The following is a 27,508-nucleotide window of genomic DNA, read 5'->3' as shown; positions in this document are numbered from 1 at the left end:
GATATTTGTACCTTAGTATAATTTTTCTTTTATTATAACTGATACATTTTAAAATTAAATTTAATAACATTCTATCTGCATTTTGTCTCTTGGTTACACATTTCCTTACTTATTGTAATTTTGTATTTGATTTGTATTTATGTTACAATGTATCCGTGCCATCAACTTGCGTAACAAAGATATTAAATAAAAATATAAAATAAATACAGTATTTCTAATATTGCGTCTGATGATTTATCCGACACATTTGTTATCGTTACATAAGAAGAGAGTGTTTCAACAAGAGTTGGAAAACACAGTTGCGAAGTGGTAGCAGAAAGGTCAATCGATCGATCAATTCTTATGGTATTAAATTATCTCAAAAGCAACTATATTATGTCTTCTTGCTAATGTTATTCCGTATATCACTGAAGATACACAGTATGCATATCTTCTGCATTCTACATATCTACTGCTCTCTCGGGACAGAATGAAATGCACCTCGGAGATTTGGCTACGCGACGATGACTGCTATAATTCTACTGCATCAACCTCCATTCTCTTCCTATTGAATATTACAAGCGTACGAACATGATGTCAGGAGGAAGAACCATTGGAGCTAAATATTATAACATAGAATTTTATCTAGATTAAAATAATTACAACTGAAATACATATGTATCGAATACGTATTTCCAACTTATTTGTATAAAATGTAGAAATATAAAATTAAACATTCTTTGAAATACTTTATTTAATATTTTCAGTGGTGAATTAATCAATGGTAGGGAAACTCTTTGTACCGAATTAATTGTTCAATTTATTTTTCAATAACTGTACATACAAATATATGTGAAAATGTATTAAAGCGATACATATCTCGCAAAATTGTCTATAAAAGTCAACAAATGTAAATACCTAGTGTTTTTTTTCCTTCGAACTTTTAGAATACTATTGTATTATATTTACGCTCGAGTTTATTATCCTTATTTTGCTGATAAAATTGATGTAGACAATTAAAATCATAAAATTTATTTGTATTGATATGTAAGTTGGTTTCATCTTGTATTATTATTCGTATTCTTGAACATTCAATTTAAAATGTTACTTTTTAAATCAAAGGAATTATATCCGATAACGAATAACGTGACAATTTTAGTCACTGTAAAAATATATACGCATGTGTTACTGTAAATGTAGCCATTTTGTATCTTTAATGTTCGATTAATTTTACTCGACCGATATAAATGTCTATAATTTACACATCCACAGGATGGAACGATAACTCCAGGCGAATCAACCTTCCTTTTTTGGTGAAAATTTATATTTCGTGTTCGACAGTTTGAATGTCTTGCAGAGTGTGAAATATCTTACGAGATAATATTAACTTATCCCTAAGGAAAGTATACCTTACTTACCTGTTCCATGTATATATATATATTTCACTCTTAAATGTGTACACTGCCGTTCAAAAGTTTAGAGTTACCAAACTTTCTTATATTCAACGACACATGTAGATAATATGAAATGAAAAATTATTTAATTAATTTTCGATTATAGTATAATCATTGTAGTATAACATTATTAATACCACTGGTAATAGTCGTAGACTTTGAATTGTATAGATACAAATTAAGTTCTTTCGCGACAAAGATTGTAATTTCGCTTTTTCTTACAATTAATACAAATTTTAAAACGAGATGGACTTTTATAAGCTATACTACGGTTGTTATAACAATACATTATGAAATACTGTAATAACTTTCAAATAGGATAACCAGATCTTACAGAAAAAAGATTATGTAAATGCAAATAATTATTTGCACGTTAAATATAATTACTTGTGGAAAAAAGTATAAAAAAGATTTTGTTTAATAATATAGTGTTCAATATTTTGATCGAATTTTGTACATTTATGAAAATTTCGTTTAAAGCCAGTTACGTTAAGTAAAAATGTTTATTTAATTATTTAAAATGTCATTTATGCAAGTGAATAACTGGAATAACTAATTATATAATATCGAATTTCACATTATCTGCACCAAACGTTATCACACTGTAAAATGTAATTGAAATATTTCAATTACAAAATTGTAATTTTGATAAATATAAAAAGTCGAATATGAATAAATATGTAGTAGAAATACATTTATTTAATAGTGGTCAGAGTAATATGAGAACAATTGTACCAAAAATGTTTCGTTAAAATTTCAAACATTTAAACAGTTTTAAATACATCGGTTAAAGTTCGCAGCCATAACCATTTCGATTATACCGATTATACCAATAAGTTGTTTTGTAAACCACATTCAAATATCGAGTTTATTTTTTCAAGTAGAATCGAGCATTTTATTACATTAGTCGATTCAGCTTGTAGTTCTATAAAAAGTATCAAGCTATTCATGTCAAAGAACCATTAATCTAGGAGATATTTAACTCTAATTATACGAAATAGCATGACTGAAACCACTACGATAACTTTGAAACTACATAGTAACTTTGATGAAAATTACTTTAGATGAAGTCTACATGGTTCGAAGGAAATTCTCAAACAATTAAGTATCCAGAGTACTAGTTTTCGGTAAGTTAATAGATAGAATTTCTTTGAAAATTATTCACTGAACAAAGATATCGTAATACACATCGCTGAATTTGTTTTACCATTATCCGTAATTTTCGTTACAACACAAATTGACTTCCATACGAAAAATTGAAAATGTTGTTACTGTGTGCCCTGTTTCGAGTAATATAGATTTCACCTGAACTGACTTTTACCAAAGTTACTATAATACTTTCGAAGTTATCACAGTGATCCCAGTCATGCTCTTTCGTATAATTGAAGTTAAAATACCTCCCAATAGTTTCGTGACATAAATACTCTTTTATACGGAACTAAAAAAACCAAATTAGCCTTCATATGTCCTATAAGCATATAAGTAGAAACCAATTAATTGCATCGAATTATGTTCCCTTTGTAATAATTCAACTATTATCCGAAACATATTTCACTAAACTCATTACTTACAGCATAATAGAAGTGGTTCCAGTTACGTGTCTCACCCGGTATACACGTACATGGTTCGATTTAAAAAAAGGAAAGCATTGATGATCTTGTAATCTCGCCAAACTGATCTTGGGGAATATTTTTTCTTATTGCTACGTTTTACGTTTGTTTCTCAATTTTATTCCGAACTCTTTCGTAATGAGACATTTATTTCAATGGTCCACCCAGTATAATACATTGAATTCCTACATAAAATTTACTCTGATTGCGACGTTTAAAAAACCAGTATCACTATACGATCCAATTATACGCTGAGAATAAATCCAAAAAGTCAAGCACGGTTTATAAGTCGACGCGCAATTCCGACAATCAATGTTTCCAATACGAATTAACGAGTCGAGCAAACATTGAACACGAGTATCAGATACGAGTGAAAATGATTCCGTTGATCTCTTTCATTGTACAAATTCAACGATAAAACTGATATTCAACAAAAAAAAACCCGACAGTGTCGATTCAATGAATACAAATCTTCGCGAGCCACTCCGCAATTAACTTTGTCGTGAATGAAGAGGATCATCGAGTTAACATTTTTAAGCGTTCATAAATATCGTCTGCATTCAAGAGGCCATCTAACAATTTTCGTTTCATATATCGATGTTCACCTTGTGTTATTGTCGAAGGAGAAAGATCCGTAACTGTTCCACGCGTTTCAGATGCTATTTATGAAGCACGTGGCAAAAAATAAAACGAAGTAGCTAACTTTAGATTGGCTTAAGCACATTTATCGCTATACGGAGACTGCTCAAGTAGACGAAGATATTATTGTTATAACGGACTGTTAGTTGACCAGAATATTCTTAAGTTCAATGTACGATACACGTGAAATAATTAGCTTGTAACGAATAACAAAAAAAGGTATACAATTTAAGGAACTAAATTAAATATCGAAGATATTGTCGTTAATGTAGGAACATTTACATTGTTAAAATAATAATATTTTTTAAATGTATAATACCTTGTTTCCAAACTATTGTGTATCGATAAATATAGTTCTCGATGAAGTATGAACCGATAATACCCAATACAGTACACAAATCTGTAATTGTTTCAGGTAGTACATTTGAAATTGCATATACTGCAATTCAATTCATAAATATCGTATTAAAAATGGTTAAAACTTACTGCATACTGATAAAACCAATAACGATAATGATATTTGGACTTGTGTTCGATGAAAAATGAATAAATTAAAAATTTATTATGCATATTAAAACGCAATAAACGAGATCGCTATCTTCACTAACAGTAAACAGGTTCGCGACTCATGAGAATGCATCGTGTTAATAAACTGCAACACCGTCACCCTTTTGAAAGTATTTTAGGGTACTCTATTCTTATATTTCGTTTGTCTGGCAATGAGTTTAATGCATTCCTTTAACATTACAAACCGCATATAAGACACAATGCTGATCTCGTACAATCATCGTTCTATTGTTAAAATGACGTTTCGTTTTCCTTTCTTCAGATACGTGTATTTAAAAAGAGAATCAATGAATTCCTCTTTTCTCGATTACTTCCTCTGTATTCTATCTCTCGGGTCGAAACCACTTAACGAGAAATTCATACATCATTGAAAACAAATAACAAGAGAAAATTAATTTATTTCCTTAATGGTAATGATGATTGTTAAAAAATTTTAATTGTATACTGTATACAATAGGATGGTAATCGCAATTGTTTCGAATCATAACTCCGTTATTAGTTCAATTAAAGGAAAACATCAAAGAAAGAGGACAAATGGTTCAAAGAGTACATTTGCAGAACCATTTTTTTTCATATGCACAGTGGTTCATGTGCATTCAATAATTGCATAATTTTTTAAATGAAAATAAACTGCTTTACATGGATCGAATCCTAATACTTAACATAAAACAATATTGGACTGAACTAATAAAAGAATTATTAGTTCACGAAATATTATAAATAAATTTTTTTATCAAAGAAGATGCTCACACGTATCTTTATTACGATATTTCTGTCTGTTGAAAGCACCATCGTCGAAAAAATATGAACTAATAATACCCAATTTATTGTACAAAAATGTGTACAATGTAATGAAAAAGCGTTTAAACATTTTCTTCAGTAATCAAGATTATTTAAAATATTTCATAAACTAATAACTTTTTAACAATTCTACCTCGATAATTTTTTACGTGACATGAAGAGATAGTTCGATCCATGGGAAAAACAATGCAATCCTATTAAAAAAAATAATACAATCGTTGAATGTACATGCACCACTGCATTTTCAAACAAAAATATGATCTTACAAATATTGTTCTATTTGGAACCATTTATTTCTTCCTTTGACATTTTTCTGTAACCGCGCTGGTAATAGAATTATAACCTGAAACAATTTCATGGACCATTCTGTATACTTTAAAAAATTGTACAATTAATAGCGAGACCAAGTTTTCATTCAGAATTCAACAACTATCGTACTACTTACTCTTTAAAAACTTCCATTTAAATGATCCACCTTGTATTGTACTATAAGATCGTAATAGGCAACATCTCGAATATGCTTCGAACAACTCGTTCTTTTCTAATTTAAATATATTCTACGGTTTGTACATATTTTATAATTGCACTAAAAATATACGGTACGCAGAAACTTACAGCGTCTCATCATGAATCACAATTCGCACAAACGCCACAAACAAGATGTCTCCGTCTCATTATTTTGAAGTAGGAAAAAGCCAGAGTGACTGCATTCAAACTCAGTCAACGTTGAAATGTTCACTGTCTTCACCATCCACTAGAGCACGGGAAGACATATGTAGTTCTTCGGAATTGGATCCCTCCAATGAATAAAGAGCTATTAAAATCATCAATTTGGGTCGTAAATTCGCATTGCGATTCCCAAAAACAAAGGCGAAAATTCAAAATTTACGTTGTGGTCTTACTACTGGAACTTAGCCACGCACTCTGCCATAGTAATAGGACTAGATTTCAATTATGTCCCTATTTCAATATGTATACAAATATACATAGCTTGGAGACTACTGAGATTTCATTTATACTTATATTTAATGCATGAAACGTCTGTTTGATGTCATAAGAGTTATGTAATATAAAACAGAACATTATGTAATATTAACGATTTCTCTATGGGTGAAGTAATAAAGATGACTTTGAAATATAATTTTCCTTAATGGAATCAAATACTTTGTGTGACACAATCTGACTTAATTCTAGTCATTTTCCAGAAAAAAGTATCAAGCCTTTCCCAAAAGAACAATGTTCCAAAAGTATTAAAATTTAACATTCCTATTACCGCATGTAAGAAATAGAGGGTATACGGAAAAATAAAAATCAGAAAATTAAGTTTTCTCTTAAAGAAAAGTATACATCTTTTTCAGAAAACAATTGATACATTTTGCCCGTACACCAACACACGAAAGTTATTATAATATTTACCAAGAAAAATTTCTTTCTATTTAAATTTGTAGCTGACAAGAAACTGATTAACTTTTCTCTGCCTGCAAAATCGTGGCAACAGTTGTGTGCTACACAGTGTATATAATTTCTTTTGAAATGAATAAAAATACAGTTTTATTTATTTCTAAATTAAATTTTTATTAAATTATTTTTGTTCTTCAAAAGAATTCTATTTCTACCGGTAATTATGCTTATCTAGCATATTGTAAAAAATTAGCAAAAATTGTTGTCGTGTATTGGATATAACTATGATACAATAGTATATGTTGGATCTACGCCAATGGGGTTCTGCCTGCCGCGTGTTTCTCATTATCTCTTTCTATCTTGCTATCTTCTACATCAGTCAGTTTTCATGTGTCTGTAACTACCGCGACGAATAGCGAACTAGAATTGTTTGTTTGCGTGAGAATAGGTGCATCCCTTCCACTTCTCTCGCATTCCTGCCACGGGACTTCAAATCAGCGGTAAAGCATACCTACCAAGATCTATGTCGTAACTCTGATACTCTGTCCTATCGAAATACTATAACCGTGCTACGGCTTTGTTTTAATAATATTTTACAAAATATCGTTCTGGGAGTTTTTCATAAAACTCTTTACGTTAGTCTAAATGCACTAGGGTGACATTTAGACTCTCACCCCCAAATAAATTATACAGAGAAATTGCGATTCCTCTACGATTCTGCTACGTGGACTTACATTTTGGCGACTCTGACCAAAGACTGGGACAATTTCTTTACTTAATCTCTTCGCTTGCAATATCGTGTGAAATAAAAAATTTGCACAATATATTTTCAAAGATTTGTACTTTTAGACAATTCTAATAAAAGGTTATCGATTTTTTTAACGTTGCTCCTGAAAGTCTCCCTTTGATAATAAAGTTGGGCCACTTGTGAAACGAAAAGAACTGAATTTCTTGTTTATAAAGTGATAGTTTGTTAGAATTCGGCGTTAATATTCTTAATCACATTACTTAATGCACGACGTACGACCTTTGTATTATTTAGTTTTCTAAATATAACAAAACCGTATCCGATAAAAAAGAATTGTGTCCTTCCAAATGCCTTCGTCTTTACAATTTTTGGAATTCTACAAATTTTATGCATCATAATGATAAAGAATACGCTCAAAAATAATAATATTCCTCTAAATTGAATTTGCAAACACTGTTGGCCGCCATTTTGTTAGCTCGTGCCTAATGTACACGCGCAAACTTTCTTTTTACAAAAATTTATGATATTCTGGAACTTCTCTGTCCAATATAAATGTACCCACGTATTAAAAATTCATTGAACAACATTTCCGCCAATTTTCGTTGGAAAATATAGACGTCCTACTACTATTACTCGAATTTCCTAAAATGACACGATAGAATTTCTCTGAAGAGTTTTCTAAAACCGAATAAACTTCATTCTGACGGTACAAAAAAAAAAAAAGAATCTCGATTTCTTTTTAATCGAAAAGGTGGTGTTCTCTTCTTGAAAACAGGGAACTGTTCTATCGTTCGACATCGCGTTTCGAAAAACACCGTATTCGTTTCAGGACGTAGGATTTGTTGACCCGCGTCAGTTCGAAGCTACTGGCATCGCCGTGGCATGGATGGTGCACATCGTACCCAACGAAGTGCACGCGCGTCGATGTTACAAATTGGTCAATGGAATTTAGGAGTCGCATATTGCCAGCCTTTGACATGTAAATTGCGCTCGAACGGTGCAAATGGCGTGCTCACGAGATATTCGCGGTACGTTCGATGGCCCCCAATCGCATCGATTCGCCCATTGATAACCTTAAAGTATTCGATCGTATTTAAAATTAATCGACAAAACCAGTCAGTGGATTCCAGACGCATAAATAGCCTCCCGCTGTCATGACGCCGAGAATGCAGCCCACCCTTGTTCGTGCACTTATTTGGTTTGTCTTGCAGCGGCAAAGATAAACATAATTTAGTATTTCGTACGTTGTCTTCCGGTATGTGTTCCCGAACGGTCCATTCGATAAACGAAACACACTGTATGTAAATCGTGCAATTAAGGGGCAGAACCGGGTCCAGAAGAAATCCGGGTCCCAGCATCGTTCCTGGTTATCTCGTGACCGCCGCGTCGGTTGGAAATATTCATCGCCACCAACTGGTTCTAGCAGTTGAAAAAATTCAACCATCGCCGATAGTGAATTTCACCACGTGTTGTGAAATACCTTCGAAGGACGCAAATAGTGTCAGCGTACGTGAGGAATTTCGTTGAAAGACGTTGGAGATATGACAATTTGAACAATTAAGAGGAAGAACGTTGTTCCTGGGTGAATTGAAACGAATTCGACTCGTCTGGAAATTGTACCCCTTGGGACGCGAGCGTGAGAATATTTTGAACGTTTGGGGAGTATTTTCCAAGAAAGTGAACAGCGATGGTGTACGCTGAGAAATTTCGTCGGAACTTGTTTAAGGTATAAAAATTAAATAAAGAATAGAGGATTGCTACAAATTCGATTCGTCTGGGAATTGTACTCGAGGGGTAGGAGCGTAAGAATATTTGAAACGTTTAGAGAATATTTTCAAAGAAAGTGAACAACGATGGTGTACGCTGAGAAATTTCGTCGGAATTTGTTCAAAATATAAAAATTAAACAAAGAATAGGGAATTGCAATAAATTCGACTCGTTTGGGAATTGTCGTGCCCGAAGTATAGGAGCGTAAGCATGTTTGAGATATTTAGATAACACTTTCGAAGAAAGAGAATGGTAGTGGCGCACACTGAGAAACTTTATTGAAATATAAAATATAATAAAATTAAAATATAAGAATTGAATAAAAAATAAGGAAGCTCAAAATTATTATCTCTGCATTGATTGAAATGAATTTGACTTGTTTGGGAATTGAAAAAAAAGCGAATAGCGATGGCGTACGTTGAGAAATTTAGTTGGAATTCGTTTGAGATATAAAAATTAAATAAAAAATAGCAAATTGAAACAAATTCAATCCGTCTGAAAATTGTACCCGTGGGACACGAATGTAGCAGTATTCGGAACATTTGGCTCGAGTTTTGTGCCGAGTAAACGGAAACAGTGGTAGGAGTAAGTCTGGTTCGATTGGTTATCGAGGAAATGTTCTAATTAAATTTGGTAAAAATATTAAAATTCTCGAGGATATACAGGGTGATTCTAGTAACTGAAATCAGTAAAAATAGAAGAAAAATTGTAACGACAGATTTTATATAGTTTAGTATCTCTATTATCTTATACTACGATTTTATTCTCAAATGTACCGGTGTACTTGCAAAGTTTAATGTGGTTCTTTTTTTAATCGAATTATATATCTCGTTCTGTGTCATTATACGTATAAAAATTATATGTCATCGATGACTCGATAGTATTTGAAGGACATTTCATTTTCTTTTTATAGTAACGTAAGTAAAAAAAAACCATTGAAAAGAATTATTCAAATTCCGGTGCTAAATTAAACAGTACTGTCGTAAAGTTCAGATTATAATATCTAGTTTATTATAATATGCAGAGATCTCGCGTATCTAGTAGTATAGTTTTTGTACATATAAGAATACAAAGACCAAACAAACAAGTATACAGTGATGTCTTGATGTGAACGACGACAGTGTCGTGTGGTCTTCGTGACTCTGGACTTGGAACTTGACTGGAAAGAAAAACCAAAAGGAAAACGGCCAAACCGTTGACCGCGCAGCGGACGACCCTTCCGCGCCAATATGGAGACAGTCCTTAAAACTGACATCGACATCTGGCACCCTTAAGATCGTTGTTGCATTCATTCCAACAAGTACAACATCAATGAACCTATAACGAAACATCAAAATACTGTAGCAATGTGTGAAAACGTAACTAAATGTACGTGATCTTGAGAAAATGTGAAGTGTTTGAGATAGATTAAGGAACTATGAAAGAGGAGCCATTGAGATGGCGCCAGACTGAAGAATTTTTGGTGAACGTGACCGGATGCTTCGAATGAGAAAGGTTAAGAATCAGAATGAAAGAGAACGAACTGCAAGAGAAGCGCGATCGACGCACTTTTGATCGGAGATTAGTCGAAGCGAGTCGAGTCGAGTCAAGAAAGAGTTTGTGTAGCGAGCGAAGTATCGCGTAGTCAGCGTAATTATAATTTGTGTGTGTTATTTTAAATATAATTATGGTATAATAGTATATGTTGGATCTACGCCAATTGCTGTTATTTTATTTCTAATATTTAGTACACGTATATCTTAAAACTCTATTCACCTTCATTTCATCGTTTCGTTTTCTACGATACATTAAAGAAACGTTAGTAATATTCGATAAAAACTAAGTATCATCTAAAATATTGAGTTTTTGGTTACCATTCATACCCAGAGCTACCCGAAGAATCTATTTGTGTAATAAAAACAGTAAACTCTTACTGAGCGATATTTCTTATAATATGTTTATAATACAAGTTTAGGGCTAGATGTAACCGTGCTTCGAATATAAAAGCATTTATTCTTGGTAACTTCTAACCTATAGTGAGGCTGTTATCATATCCAAAGCGACCCGAGGAATCTATTTGTGTAATAAAAACAGTAAACTCTCATTGAGCGATATTTCTTATAATATGTTTATAATAGAAGTTTAGGGCAAGATGTAACCGTGCTTCGAGTATAAAAGTATTTATTCTTGGTAACTTCTAACCTAAAATGAGGATGGTATCATACCCAGAACGACCCGAAGAATCTATTTGTGTAATAAAAACAGTAAACTCTCATTGAGCGATATTTCTTATAATATGTTTATAATACGAGTTTAGGGCAAGATGTAACCGTGCTTCGAGTATAAAAGTATTTATTCTTGGTAACTTCTAACCTATAATGAGGATGGTATCATACCCAGAGCTACCCGAAGAATCTATTTGTGTAATAAAAACAGTAAACTCTCACTGATTGTGAGCGATATTTCTTATAATATGTTTATAATACAAGTTTAGGGCAAGATGTAACCGTGCTTCGAATATAAAAGCATTTATTCTTGGTAACTTCTAACCTATAGTGACGCTGGTATCTACATCTTGGTCACGACAACCAGTCGCGAATAGGAAATAAGAAAAGTTTTATACGCAGCTGCCTCGGGGCACCGTGGGATAATAGGGAGAAGACAGGCAATTATCGATGCGGTACGTATTGATTTCGGAATATAAAAAAGAAAAAAGACCTTAAAGGAGAGGGGATGGAGTATTTGTTTCCGGAAGAGGTCCGCATTCCTTCCGTAAACGTGCGCGTTTTATTTTTAATTGTACACTCGTCGCAGGACAACAGCTTCTGCTAAGTGGTCGGCGGAGTGTGTTCACTCGTACGGAGTGACTTGTGACTTCTCATTAACTCGAACCACACGCTGCCATTCGATCTACATAGTGCGGTGCATACGTGTGGTACAATGACGTACATAATTTAATGCGTTTAACCCGCTTACCGCAGCTAAGCGGCCAGCCTGTTACGAAACTCATTTCCAAACGTTTCAGAAAATTTTTAATTAGGGACCGTGTTCAAAACACGCTCACGTTAAGTGGATTAATTAACGACGAAACGTCGACAAACAATACGGGTTGTTCGTTGTCATAATTACACATCAAAATGAAAAAAGGGGAAACGCCGAAATTGTCGAACAGGTTTATCGATTTTGTTCGATTTTAAATATGTTACAAAAATCAATATTTCGAACAACTTTTTTCTTTACGAATTCGATGCTGGACGAAAGTATTGTCACAGCACGATTTTTGCGATATAATTGTTCGTAACTACTAAACAAATTGATTTAAAGGAAAAACTTTCCGATACATTAATTTATTATGTGTCCTAGTTTATTACGTAACTGAAGCAACGATATGGACACATTGATTCGTAAAATAACAAAATTGTATTTATAGAACATTTTACGAATGGACAAAAGTATTGGCACATGGTGTTAAATGTAATATAGTATGTATCTGCATTTGTTCGAAAAATTTCCAATCGTCATTTTAGCAGTTTTAGACGCAAAAGGAGGTCCGACGATATATTAAGTTATTCGTATAAATTAATAACTAATAACTAATGATTAAAATATTGATATAAATACAATTTTGTTATTAATTTGCAAATCAATATATTTATATTACTGCTTCTGTTGCATAATAAACTAAGATAGATAATAAATCAATGTGTCAAGAAATTTTTTCTTTAAATCAATTTGTTTAGTAGTTACAAGCATTTATATCGCAACAATCATTCTGTATCGATGCATTTGTCCAGCACTGTATATAATAAGCGGTCGGCCTTTGTTTCCAAGAGATCTGTGAAAAACCTTTGATACTATTTCATTGAACTCTGCACACGCGTGACAGCGTATGCGTCAACATGAAACTGTCGTTTGCCTACTGTTTCTACATATAAATATAGCACAGCGGTCGACAACCAATATATATACCGGGTGACTATACAGTACAGAATATATATCGTATTTTTAAAGTTTCACGTACGTTCAACACGGATCGAAGTGAGTTAAAGCTAGATTTTTTTAAAAAGACCCTCCGACCACTTGTTCGCGATTCGAACTTTTGGCAGAGAATCCACGAATCCACTTTAAAAAATCTACTACAAACTCACTCTGATCCGTGTTACAGGTAGATACGCGAAACTTTGGAAGTACGATATATTTGGTATTGCATAGTCACCCGTTATATATCTTGTTGGTCGTTGGCCGCCATGGCACGTACGTTGTCGCGGATGCATACGTGCATATAGGCAAAATGCAACGAATGGTATCGGCAGTTTTTTGAAAATATTACGAAAACTATGGCTGATCGTCAATATTTTCAAAGGAAAAAAGTTGTTAATAATATCGCCCTTTGTGACGTATTTAAAACGAACGAAATCAACCCACGGAGACCTCTTTGACAGGTTAGTCAGAAAAATAGCGAGAATAACTTGTAACAAGGGTATGGAAAATTAAAAACCCTTCTATCATTTAATATTTGAAAATCGTGTTTTAGCACTCACGGGCAAAAAGCTGTCGTAACAACGCGTAACAAAGTGTGGAAAATTCGTAAACCTTTCGAATATTTAATGTGTCGAAAGTTCTGTTTGAAAATTCACAAGCAAACAGAAAACGAGTAATATTCAATGTTGTTCACAGTTACGTGTGAAAATTTTTAAAGGGAGGTACGAGCGCTTTGGTCAGTAATGGAGATTCTTTCTCTATGCAAATTCGTTGAGTGCACCGCCGTCACTGACGTCACACTGCTGTAATTTCAAAAAGCGTGGAACGTCCGATGGGTTTGCAATAACCAACTGTGCCCCGCCATAGTTACCACTCACGGTAAATTTCTCGATATTGCATTGCCTTGTAGATTATACATAGAACCGAGAAAATTACCAATATTTTCATCGGCTGAAGTCTAGAATTGTGCACGATAATTTCTCGGTATTAGGTCATTAACAATTCACCGGGAAGATTAAGCTGTAAATTCAAAAATACGTTCTAACCTTTGATATGCAAATGTTAATATCAGAAAACCAATTAATATACAAGACGTACCTCGATAAACGAATATGCGTAGTCATAGCGGTAAAAACAAACCGGTATCAAATTTTTTGACGTTGTTTTTTGAATAATTTCCTGGCTGATTAAATACATAAGAATAGTTTAATCGATAAAACACATCGGTTCGAAAGAAAACAACTACCCAAGTTTTTTTCAACACTTCGAAAACATCTTCGATAATACATCCGGAGATGTTCGTGGCCAGTTACGAGCGTCTGGGGGAGTTCGAAACTGTTTATACTATATTCCAGGAAACGGCCATTTTTACTCGAATTTGCAATTTCTTGAAAAGTCAAACGTCAGAGAAAACGAGAATAAGCATGACACGGTCTGCCTCGCATAATATTACAATTTCTTTCTCACATCGTCTGATAAACTTATCTTCACCATCTGCCCACTGTTCCTTACGCACACGTCGCTATTTCTTACTCTCATCTTAATCTATCCACATATGTATTACAGTTAAAGTGCAAACTGCAACGACTGTATACATTTGATCGGGAATTCTAGCGTTAACTAACCAGAACTTAACCTAACACAAACCAAACTCGCTAATAAATGTATAGATTCGTGAAGTTTATATTTAGACTGTAACAAGTACAAAGTTAATAAAGTTGGAATGATAACAGTGATCAAATTTGATCCATCAACCTTTCGTAATATTACAGTTCGGTCTCGTGCCTGTGACATTATACAAGCCGGTACTGTATGTTTAATACAGTGATCTCTAACATAAACTTCAGACTTTGGGCAAGCCAATACCACTTCTGTATTTATTAGATCGTGATATACGAAATTCAAAAGTCACGTACATTCTTCAAAGTTTGATATATTTGGCCAGAATGATTTCCATGGTTCAATTTACGGATAAACTATCCGACGAATTTTTACGAATTATTTATTTCGAACTGATTCATTTTATAAACTGCACTTCATCTGCCAATAAATACAAGACTCGATGAATGGAAAATTACAATCAAAAGAGAGATGTGAAAATATTCTTTTTTAATTTATAATTTATAGAGTTGTCATACAATAGAAATTGTTGTGTAACAAATCGAATATTGCTTAACAAATAATGTCACGCATAGAAAAATAAAAGATATTTGTCACATTCGTGAATAGAAATATAAAAAATATATACGTATGTATATATGTGACATAATATTATAATATTATATATATATATATAATATTACTACTGAATACCTAATTTCTACAAGGTTGTATATCCATTATAATCGATCTAAATATCATTTATATGTATAATATTTATTCCAGTCTTAATATTTTATTCATTTTTGTAAATTGTTCCTTAAAAATTGTTCGATACAATGTATTTACAGTCTGTGTTTAATATTTCAGACATTCAGCATCAAAAATTTTCAAACAGATCGGAAGGTCAGTAATTAGATATTTTTACAGATTTTGTGTACTCGAATTCAAAGCAATTCTTTTTGTTGTTTCTATATAGACAGCCGAATAATTCATGTAATATGAAAACAGCTATAACTCAGAAACGAAGTTCGATGAGGCACAAGTCTAACGGAACTTTTTTGAGCGTTTGTCCCGAATTCACCCTCGAATACAATCTTTCCTGATTGCATAATTCATTATCAAAACCTGAATAATTACTTTTTCTGTGTTTTATTACTTGCCTCTTTTCGCAAGTTTCAATATCTATGTTGATTGCTGCATGTTATAAATTCTCATGTCCGTGGTTAAAAGCACAAGACAAGAAACGAGTCTACTATATATTTCAGAGCGTAGTCGAACTCTCGAATGAAGAATTGGATATGAACCTCGATTGTGGACACTGTAGAAACTTTTTATAAAGTGGTTATTCCTAGATGGAAATTTGTTAGTTTATATTCGAAAGCACTCTTATCAACAACAACCTATACAGTATACTCGAAATATAAAACAAACATTTTCTTCTTGTTTTAGTGAAAAAATATAAGAGATTAACACGTTCCGATAAATACACTCTCGCTTAAAATAAAGCATACTTCAACTCTTAAAATATAATATATTAATTCGTACATACACAAAGATTTTATTGAAAATACTATTTTTATATATTAATTGTTCATCATTTAAGTATATATTATATAGTATTATAATTGTATTCCCTCCGTGAATTTTTTCGGAGAAGTAAACATTTGTTGATAAAGAAAGACCGTTACAATTTACCTACAAAATAGTATCAAAGTAAAAACAACTACAATAGTGACTATAGAAATTAAAAATGTAAGAGTTCACTAAATTGTTTCATTCTAATGAATTATATTTTCTTTAATGTAGATAAAACTTTTAATGCTCAATAAAATAGTCAATTATAATTACATTACGACTACTCGTGTAAAAGTTCAAACAAAGCATTGATAATTTTAAAGTGGTGCCATTTCTATGCCCCATAGAAGGAAATGGGGTAAAACGGAACGAGTGGGTAAAGTAGGACACTAATGTTTCTGGTAAATAAGAGCTGTGAATGCGTTGAAATCATATGACGTAATTCTAAGCAGTCCTCGTGCCATTTCGTAATCGACTACAGAACTAAACAAACGTTATTGGATCCATTGAGAGTGTTGGAAAAATGTTCAGTGTCCGAGCTTCAATTTCACGTTAATTTTAATGCCATTTTTGAACTCTTCGATTTAAAAACATAACGGTAAGTACAGCATTTCATTCTGCAATCTTTGCTATGAATTTTACCGTTCGAATCGAGTTTTTATCTTGCGTTAAAGTATAATTATAAAATGTTTACTAAACTACCTCATCTGGGGCAAAACGGAACACTTAAGCATGATGCAAAACGAGATACCTATTTAGATAGAGAAGAATGAAAATATCTTCTATGTATTTATTCTTTCATATAATTATTCGTTTGTGGAATAAAATTTAATTACTATTGTATAATGATTTCTAAGAAAATTAATTTTGTAATTCTTGCTAATGTATCGGATAGGTATATGTATCTTTTATTTCTAATAAATAGATAAATTAATTGCAATAAATTGTGACGATTAACATAATTATTTAACGCAGATATGTTCTTTGATTTTAAGTAGACGTTTTGTGTTACCTCGCAATTTTATCCGAAGCGAAAATTTCAATATCTTCGGAAAATCTTATTTTCTTCCTAACGAACCATTTTTTAAATACAATATTCTAGTTCCTTATAGTATAAAGTTTATTCAAAATATATTTTGCTTCCCCATTTTATCATAGCCCAACGTCAAGCGTTTTATTTTACCCTACTTTCTCCTACTATAAATAATTCATCGACAGACGACACATATCCAGAAAAATGAATTCACTATACATTTTGTGTCTCCTTAGAATAAACTCAGTTTGCGAATATTGTATTTTTCTAGAAAATATTTATCATACGCTTTTTGTATCCAATATGAAACTTGAGCAATGTTCTTTTATTATATTACGAAAGTGTAAAATGTTCGATGAATTCTTTACGTTTCTAACATCATTACCTTATTTACTCGTGATTCCACAAAATTTGATATATTTTCGAAACCACTTACTATATTAGACGTTTAAATGTTCGATTGGTGTATTCCTCGCTCGGTATAGCGAAGTCTCCTTTGTTGGAAATATTGTTACTCGGATGTCTATGAGGTCACGTGTATCATTCTCGATTTCCTCATAGTTAGACAACCAGTCGTCAAGTTCCTCTTGAGAAACCGCCACCCTTGCGATTGTCTTCATTGTTTCCCCAATCACGTTAACATCCTAACGTATCGCAAGACGGATGCAATTCTTGTCCTTCTGCCTCTGATTCCTGCAACTGTAGCCGTATCTCGATTTCATTTTGCTTGATGCAGCAGATATTTGCAGAGCAGACGGTATAGTCGGTGACCAATATAGTTGCCGAAACGCCACCTTCCAGTTTCAGAAAGATATTAAATCCTGTTTCTACAGGGACAAGGTAACATATTTTCTTTACACGCTTATATACGTATGCTAAGAATATGTATACACCCACAACATGAAAGTTCAAAGATTACTCATAGTAATGAGAATAACTGACGAAGAAACGTGATCATCTGTCGTGAAGTATAACATTGTTCACTATACGATAGACCTTGCGAGCTAGTATACGAATCTTCTGGCTGCCAGATCCTTTATCCTTCTTCGCTATCCTCAACATACTCTTCCTTTCTAATCTTTTAACTTCTTCATTTTTGTACTTCTTTATATTTTATACAATTCGTTGTCTCTATTAGTGTATCAACCAGGGACGTTTTAACGCAGAGGTGAATTTGGCTTTCACCGAAGGCCTCGAGTTTTAATGGAGTCTCAAAATAAGAGTCATAAAACGATGCTAATAATTAAAATAAAAGTGACTTTCGTCTGATTGTTTTGATTATAATTTAGAAAATTTATAAAAGATGGTAAATCTCAATTAGGTTAATATTAAACGTAATATTTTGACAAACATTGACTTTGAATGTAATCACTCAGGCTTTGGAACTTTTAAATCTTAAAAAGTTCTTTTATAGAGGACTAGAAACTAACTCAATAAAAGAATTTTTATTTTTATGATTTTATCGTATCTTTTGTATTATTATGACTATTATTATAATTAGATATTATTGTTTCAAATTTGTTTATAGAGCTCAGAAGATGTAACCGCCAGGGATCTATCCAGTTCTTGAATCGCACCTGCTACCAACAATGTTTTTAATTTAGTTCTTTTTATTTCTTACATGTTCGTGGTATATGCTACTATTCTCTTTTGTATCGATCGTATAACTTTGATATAATAGACGATAAAAAACATTTTATTTTAACTGTATCGCATTATTGCGAGAACATACTTACAAACGGTATTAAAATTTATGCTTAAAGAATTTCTTTTGAATTTATAAACCTTGCAGTCGGTTATTGCTTATTTATTCGTATATTTAAACCATGTGCGTTAAAATTGAATCGAAATAATCGTGAGTTTAGGTAAAAATATATCGTCAGAACAAATACACCAAGTGCAATTTCTTCAAAAAATAAAACTGACATATTGAAATATTTTCCAAGTGGACATATTTTTTTGGGCTTGTCATAAAGCAATGCAATATATTAATACTCGGAAAACTACATAAAATATTCCCTATAAATCGAAGATACGTAAAACTGACGGTCGAACAGATCGTTCGATTCATCGATTATCCGAAGCCAATCGTTTTAAAACCGCTGTTGATATTCATAGTGATATACAGCCACATCTAAATAATAAAATCAGTGTGTAAACTGTCCAACGCCGTTTATACGAATTTAATTTAATAGGTAGAGTAACACGACACAGACCATTAATATCTGAAAAGAGTCGACGTGCGAGACTGAAATTTGCAAAAAATCATCCCAATGGGACCGAAGAGCAGTAAGAGAAATTTATATTGTTATATGTACCGATGAAAGTAAATTCATTCGTCTGGGATCTGACGGCAAAATTTACATATATAGTGTACAAAATGTAGCAAGCCAACCGTCAAAGGAGATGGTGGATCCGTTTTCGTTTGAAGTACTACAACTATTAATAGTATTAATCCTATCCATCAAATCGAAGAAACAATGGATGGTTTTGTTCATATGAACATTATTAAAAACATTCTTTTGCCATTTTTTAGAGAAGCTAAACAATTTTTAGACGAATAAAAAATTACTGTATCAAAATGGCCGGTACAATGTTTTGATTTAAACCCTATAGAGATGCTTTGAATCGATATAAATAGGAAACTGAAACTAAAAAAAAGAACGAAAAATCTCTTCCTATCGATCGATGTATTCGTTTGATAAAATTTATGCAAAGACAATGTGCAGAAGCCGTTAAAGTAACAATAAAAACGTTATAATAGTTTCAAATATTCGATTGAATATTTACTCTTAAAAATTGTATTATATCGATATATATTGTTCATATGTGTCAACAAGATGATACATAAAAACGGTTATAATTGTTATTATCGTGTTTAAAGTCCAAGTTAATTTAAGATTACTTTGTATCTTTTAAATATGTATGTATGGCGTTAAAAAATTAAAATGGAAATTAATTTATACGCTTCGTATATAATATTGTTATACATATTAATGGAGATGGGCAACTGTTAATTGCCGGCAAGACAAAGAGATACGATGCTTTATTTCTTGTTCGCTAATTTTTATATCGAATAATGTCGCGACGTAGGCCAAGTAATGTTATGTATAATGACCATTTGTAAATATATGTTCACCACAGTATTTCTCATGTCTTATTCTACTTATTGCTACAAGTTATTGTTATATCCTAATATTATTGTTATACTTTTGCACGATTTATTTCTTGTCACGTTTTATACATTATTGTTATTATAATAATACCATTGTATTATATTAGTCTGTTTTATGTATACACGAACGTTTTTGGAGTTAGATTAATAAGTAATAGCACGTATCTTTTATACAATTCTCAGCATATTTATTTATCTTACAACTACACATTTCCATATATGTGCAATAAAGGTGTTAGGTAAAAATAAAATGAAATAAAAATCTTCTTTTACTTCTTTACTTTGTTAAAAAACGTAGCTTGAATCACATTTTATACTTGAATTCTATTCAATATTATTTATCTGTGCAAATGTTTGTTTATAAAATTGATCTATGAAAATTGTGACACGTCTAACGAATTGGTAGTCAGAATGTTCATCACGGCCAATATTCCATATATTGGGTTGTTCGGAAAGTCACTTCGTTTTCCAAAATGGAGAATATATAATTTAATCAAACGTTTATACACTCTAAAAAAGTCGTGTTTCATTTTCACTAAAAAAAAAAAACGAAATGACTTTCCGAACAACCAAATGTTACTATTTAACAATTGTAAGTATCGATTCCAAGGAAATCTCGAACAAGGATTAAAATACGATTTCTTGCACACAGAATTGTTTCATAAGTCATACCACTAGAAGAAAACTATACTTTACATATTTAACAATTTGAATAAATTAAAAATATACACTCAATAAAATAGTAACGATTAATTAAGTTATTTTTAAATTCTTCGTTAAAATAATCAATAACAAGGCTTTCAATCATTTGTTACATAGTCAATGACACACTAAACCCTCGAAATAACATTTTAAATTATTCACGGTCGGGCGAACAATTACTGTTCAAATAATTACAAAACTGAATGTCGCTTCTATTATTCGAATTTACGTATTAGAATATCAGTCAATGAAGTTTGCACGTATAATTCTTAACGTTGTTATTGCATTTATTTGGATAGTTTGAAAAACCATTCTTTAATTTCTAACCATTTCGCATTCGAGTAACCAACATCGTCACTATATTTAAAGGATCCAAAGACACGAAAGAGCTATTGTAAATATCGTTTAATACTCTCGTTAACAAATAGCAGCGCGATAAATTGCAAGATAAGATTTACAATTTTTGCGAGAGAAGCCGTTATCTGGAGACATAATAATGTCTACTCGATGTCAGACAGTTTATGTCGGTACCAGTTTCATTTCATTAGTCGGTATGGACATAGGCATGGAGAATTTTACTACCGATGTAAACCCGATTTATGCCCGGCTTCTGGCTCAACGATGTGAATTTCGTAGCTAATCGATAAAGCAACCCCACCAATAGCAATTTCGAGTAGACGTTTCCACTATTCTTTTCCATCCGTGGCAAAACGAAATCGCGCCCATCGTTTCGAAAGGATTACACGTTGCTGGGGGTAATTAATTTTTCATTGATCGTCTTTCGAAATAAGCTTGAACGGTGGTAAAGCTTGAAAACGACGAGGGGTGAAATTAGTCGATGAGACGTTGTTGGGAACGTTTTTATCGATTGTGTTTTAAGCTCCTTAAAACACACAGTTCTATCCCATTTTCCTCTTTTTAACTCGATGCCTGTCGATACAAAGTGAAAGCTATTTAAACGTCGTTGGAGCATCTCGAAGTAACCTGTAGTGCTTGAGCACCGTAAAGGATCAACTATTTATTTACACGTGTATACTATATCCTTGTCGTGTATCTTTGTACGTTTTTACAAAACTTGACAATTTCTTCTAATACGTTTATGTGTCGTATTCTTATCACGTGTTTGTCTAAATTTGTTTAAATATCGTGTAATATATTTTCCACACCGTCGAGGGAATTTTTACTTAATTGTTTCGACTGTATCGTTTACAAATATGTTTTTATATTGCGCATAATGTAATAACAATAAAATTTTGTTAAAAATGTAAAACATTCGACAAGGCTAATATCCGAAGGAATCGAAATTGTGATCAATTGATCATTACAAGTTAAGAAATAACGAATAATCTAGAAACATTAATGACTTAATTGGCATTAAAATATCAGTATAATACAATTACAGCAATTGATTTATGAAATAATAAACTAAAATTTAGCGTAAAATAATGGTTCGAAGTATACATTATCCTTTAATTCTGTTATTAAAATTGCATCATGTTGTATACCGTGCGGTCATTAATAATACGTTCAGAGCGAATGACAATTTACAAAATAATTAAAAATAGCAGTTAAGTATTAATATGTTTGAAATTGCAACACGATATCTATTATACACGAAACATGATATCATGGTTACTTAAATAATAATTAGAGAAAAGGAAAAATACGAAAAAGAATGAACCAACGGTGAATGGAAACCGTACAAATAATTTTTCCAAGTAAATTCGAAAGTTCATATTTCGAGAAGCACAAAACCCACAATATAAATATATGGTGAAGTCAACGACAGAATCAACTTCGATAATGAGGGAAGTTCCGCGATCAAGAGTCCCCACTCTGAATTTTATTCCTACATTGTTTGTTTTCGAAGGAAATCAATATTCTTCGTTAACCTTAACAAGGATCTTCAGCATCTATACATAGATAATCCCAATAAAAATGTTCAATACAAACAAGATGTAATGCGTATATTTAAGATCAATCTAACTTATACACCCCGCATTTGATTTATGTTAAAATTTCTTTTACCTACAATTGTGTATTATCTTCTAAGACGATCGAAGATGTTTTTTAACAAAATGCTTTTAAATACTTCGTTCGTTTCCGGTCTCTTTTCATAATTTTCTCATTACGTTCGTTAATCGCTTTCGCCTCTCGTAGATATTTCACCGTATTGGACGAATATACAAAGAGAAGAATAAATTTTCATAATCAAGCTAGACCACAGAGATCGGATGAATTTCAATTCGATATGGAATTGTTAAAACGTAACTTGGAAGCGTGTCGACTACTTTCTAAAATAGCTTGCAAACAGTATGTCTCGCAGCTATTTGACTCTTGGAAGTGCCTTCTATTATTTAGCAAACAGAATAATAAATCTACTAGGAAACATCCCTGAGCTTTTCTTTAGGCATTTCTTGCGATCAATCTTTTCACGTATCCGCTACTTTCAGCATAGCATTATTTGCGAACTCCCATGTGGATAAACTTACAATCTTCAGACAATAGATGCACTCGTCATCCTATCCTCCAATATGAGGACGAGTTGAAATTCCTTGAGAAATATTGGATTCAGTTGAACCAAAATCAACCGACTGTTCAAAGTCGCTAAAGAATTATCCTACATCGTAACTATTTAAAAATTATAGCCATCTTGCAAATAATTTATCTACCGAGAATTTAATATTAAATTCTCCCCTTTAATATTAAATTAAAATGAAAAATTGACCTCTAATTTACAATCAATAAAATAGTCGAATTACAACGAAACATATTATCCTCGACTGCGGCGAGTACTCCAAATTCCGATATGAACACAAATCGAAGCCAATTTTAAAAGGATGTTTCAACGATGCTCGGAAAATTAATCAAATAATATTGTTTTCGAAAGTTATATTGTTTCTCGATATTGAAAATAATATTTAATATTTGATTCGTGTTGTGCCACTCCATCCAAAGTATTAAACCAACGTCGTTAATAATCACCTGAATGTCAATACGATTGTTTATACAAACAAAAATCAGACTTATGTTCATGTAACATTTTTTACTAAAAATTAATTTTGCAGTTGACGGTCAAGGGATTTGTATTCCCTCCTCAATGATTCTATATAATACAAGATGTTAATGAGAAATATATGATCGATGATGGATATATATCGATAGTTATTATTTCACAATTGTCGTTAGCACATGCTAATACCTGACAGTTTGTCATTTTAGCAAAGTGAACAGATCGACCTTTAATCCAATGTACGGAAATGAGGTTGCAGGCAAATAATTCTCTCATGAATTATGGTTACGTTATGTATGTTAAGTTATATTTATTAATGTACCACTCGATGAATGCAACTATTATCTACCAGACAACTACGAACTGTTTTTGATTCACTCTTCGTCCATTGATGCATAGTAGTTTGTGTGTACATCTTTCTTAATTTTTTCAATGAAAATACAGTTGTATTTACCTTACGATGTAAAAGTAGTAAAAAGGTTATATATTTCTTCAAATTAATAATAAATTATCAGAGTACTGTTACGACGTAGTTGAAACAATATCAAATATATGCTTTTTGAAGTATCCTCCAACCTTTAAGAAATGCAGTACTATCGACAAATTCTAAAAAAAGCATTATCCCTGAAAAATTTGAAAATATCCACTGTTCGATTTATAATAGATCAGAATATTTCTTAAAAAGTATTATTTATTATATTTCTATAATAGATCAGAATATTTCTTAAAAAGTATTATTTATTATATTTCTATAATAGATCAGAATATTTCTTAAAAAGTATTATTTATTATATTTCTATAATAGATCAGAATATTTCTTAAAAAGTATTATTTATTATATTTCTATAATAGATCAGAATATTTCTTAAAATGTATTATTTATTATATTTCTGATGCAGTATAAATATTACAGAACTCCCAACAAACAGTCACTTCGTGTATTATAATCGATAGAAAAGAGACAAAATAATGATTGAATCGCGTGATAATCTCCGCTTAATTATATCCACTGATTACACTAACAACAGTTTTATTACTGAAAACTCAGTACCTAAGGTACGAGGAATACTTAATTTTCGCAACGCCAGACGCGGTACACTCGCATTATCGTATTCTAACAATGCTATCACGATTATTGAATTATCAGCTTCGAAATTGTCGCTGATAAATATCCCCCAAGTACATCCGATTCCACAGGGTTGACGCGTATGCCTTGCCAAATTAATTCCATTAAATCCGATCCGGGAGCTTACAGTGTTATTTGGGAATAGACGGGAATTGCATATTTAGTGAAACTCGCTTAACAAGTGACAACTCAATCGGTTCCACTGAAAGTGAGATCCAGGTAGTTTTACAAGGAAGCAATTTCTTAAAAGGACATTCCATCGCTCTTTAACACGTTCAGATTATGTGCTTTCATTTACGAACGACTGCTTCTAAAAACTAAATTATCATGTTTACCAGCGTGTGATGGAGTAGGTCTCGCGAAGAGAACGTAATTAAAGCTAACAAGCACAATTTTCTTCCTGGCTTGTTCTTAATTCCCCCATTTTTATCTCATTTTTCTTTTGATAAAAATGGTTCAAAGAAATTCGATAAACGTTTTGTTAAAAGAATGTCCCCGTTGATGCAGAATTAAATGAAACCATGGTACAATCAAAGATAAGATAATTCTTCTGAAAATAAATAATGGTAATTAAACCGAGACTGCAGAGCTTTCTTATTCAAATTTTACATGCCCGAAGAATTGTATAGTTATTAGAATGATATTCCGTGTAAATGTTAAACGTATTTTCTTTTACGAAATTACTTTACTTTATTTCTTTCACGAAATTACTAATTATTACATACTATTGCCAATCTAACCGAAATAATTATTTCGAAAAAATAGAATTTAAAAACTAAATCTAAATCTAAAGTAAATAAAGTAAATAAACGCATGAAATAAATAAATAATTTTTAATTTGAACATTTAATTAAGAAGAACCGTTGGAAGTAAGTAAATACATGCGTACCTATTTATTTATGAGACGAAAAAGAGAAAAAAGAATCTTATTTAATATGTAAATTACGTACATATAAAATATAATATATATGAGGGCATAAATTGGGACACAATCGTGTAATCTACGAATCGGTGTAACTCGAGGGTATACTGCGCTTTATTTGTGTTCATTAAAACGCTTGATGGTTTAATGCCTTTATCTGTGGTTTTCTACTGCGATTCAAGCAATCCCAATAAACTTTCCTGAGGCAATTTTACAGAAATTCCGCTCAATATATTCTTATGAGAGCATTTAGTTACTCTACGGTTTCAGTCACTTATAAATTTTCCATTTGTACTAATTAATTTATAGACGTATAAATAAATGAAAAATATTACTTTTTACGAAAAAAGAAAAAAAAGAAAATTCATACAATAGTGATATATACACCTATGAATTTGTTATCTCAATCCAGACACAACTCTTATCGAAGGCATATCATCGAATTCTGAATATCCGAGTCGCCAAACAAGATACTCTAAAATCTATTATATACAGAATACCTTTGAGAGACGCTTAAAATGCGAAAGAAACAAGAAATCACGGTTTCGGTAACGATAATGTTACTAATCGTCAATTTCTATGATACAAAATACCGGCTAATAGTCGAAGAACTTTTTCTAAAAATTCCGATCGCTAAAACTGAATTTCATCCAGAAGCATTCTCATCGGCTCCGCAATACAATAGAATATGGAAGAATTTCCTAGGATAAGAGAACTGGCGAGGAGTCTTCCAAATCGATTCTTCCATTGACTCGACCTCAGTTCCGAGCAACGTCTAACCCAATCAAAGCGTCGCGAGAGCTGCTTATGAAATGGCGTTCGATTCACGGATGAAAATCGTTCGAGAGCTTAACCCGTTTAAAAATCATTTCCCGTGGCCATGATTAAGTACGGAATTTTCGAGGCGAATAATTCTCGCAGCTGTCGCCACGGTTCTCTCATCGACCCCGAGCATTTAATAAGGTAAAAAACGGGCATCCCCTTTTTTCTGATTTTTCTCTTCGCGCGACCAAGCATACTGTGAAATGCATTTTTTCGTTGAACGAGAGGATCGTGAATTGCTGTACCTGAGCGTCTCGAAGTTTCAGCAAAAATGTCGACGCGTAATTTCAAGAGGAAAGTACGTGCCGGTATTTGAAAAATAGTTCCTGGCAGCCGCTTGGTATCGAGATTGCTTTTTTTTTTTTTTTTTTTTAATTACCAATCGACGTCCACCGAGAGTACTCATCGTGCATACTTTCCTGTCACGAAAGCGTAGATTCCTTTGAAAAATGACGTACAATAACTAAGTATAACTACTAACTTGATACGAATACTCGTGATTATTTCAATAGAGACCAGAAACATAATATTGAAATACGATTGCCAATAACGACCACGACCGGTGTGTTTCAATTTTTTATTTTCCCATTTTTCAACATCGATAATGATAGC

The 27,508-nt window shown here is 32.2% G+C and overlaps 2 protein-coding genes across 4 annotated transcripts in view; both read right to left on the bottom strand.

The window, feature by feature from the left end:
• Positions 1-27,508, bottom strand: part of LOC143148599 (adenosine receptor A1) — a 239,460-nt gene that overhangs the window by 118,919 nt on the left and 93,033 nt on the right. The window lies entirely within an intron of this gene.
• The window catches only part of LOC143147861 (uncharacterized), a 36,712-nt gene continuing 19,126 nt past the window's right edge, over positions 9,923-27,508 (bottom strand). Inside the window, exon 2 of the mRNA XM_076313543.1 lies at positions 9,923-10,283. Coding sequence (XP_076169658.1) covers positions 10,004-10,283 — 280 coding nt within the window. The 3' untranslated portion in view covers positions 9,923-10,003. The remainder of the gene's footprint in view (positions 10,284-27,508) is intronic.

Source organism: Ptiloglossa arizonensis, chromosome 6, assembly GCF_051014685.1.
Source record: "Ptiloglossa arizonensis isolate GNS036 chromosome 6, iyPtiAriz1_principal, whole genome shotgun sequence".
Taxonomy (NCBI): domain Eukaryota; kingdom Metazoa; phylum Arthropoda; class Insecta; order Hymenoptera; family Colletidae; genus Ptiloglossa; species Ptiloglossa arizonensis.
The sequence above is the reverse complement of the archived record's forward strand: the minus strand, read 5'-3'. Positions and strand labels throughout refer to the sequence as shown.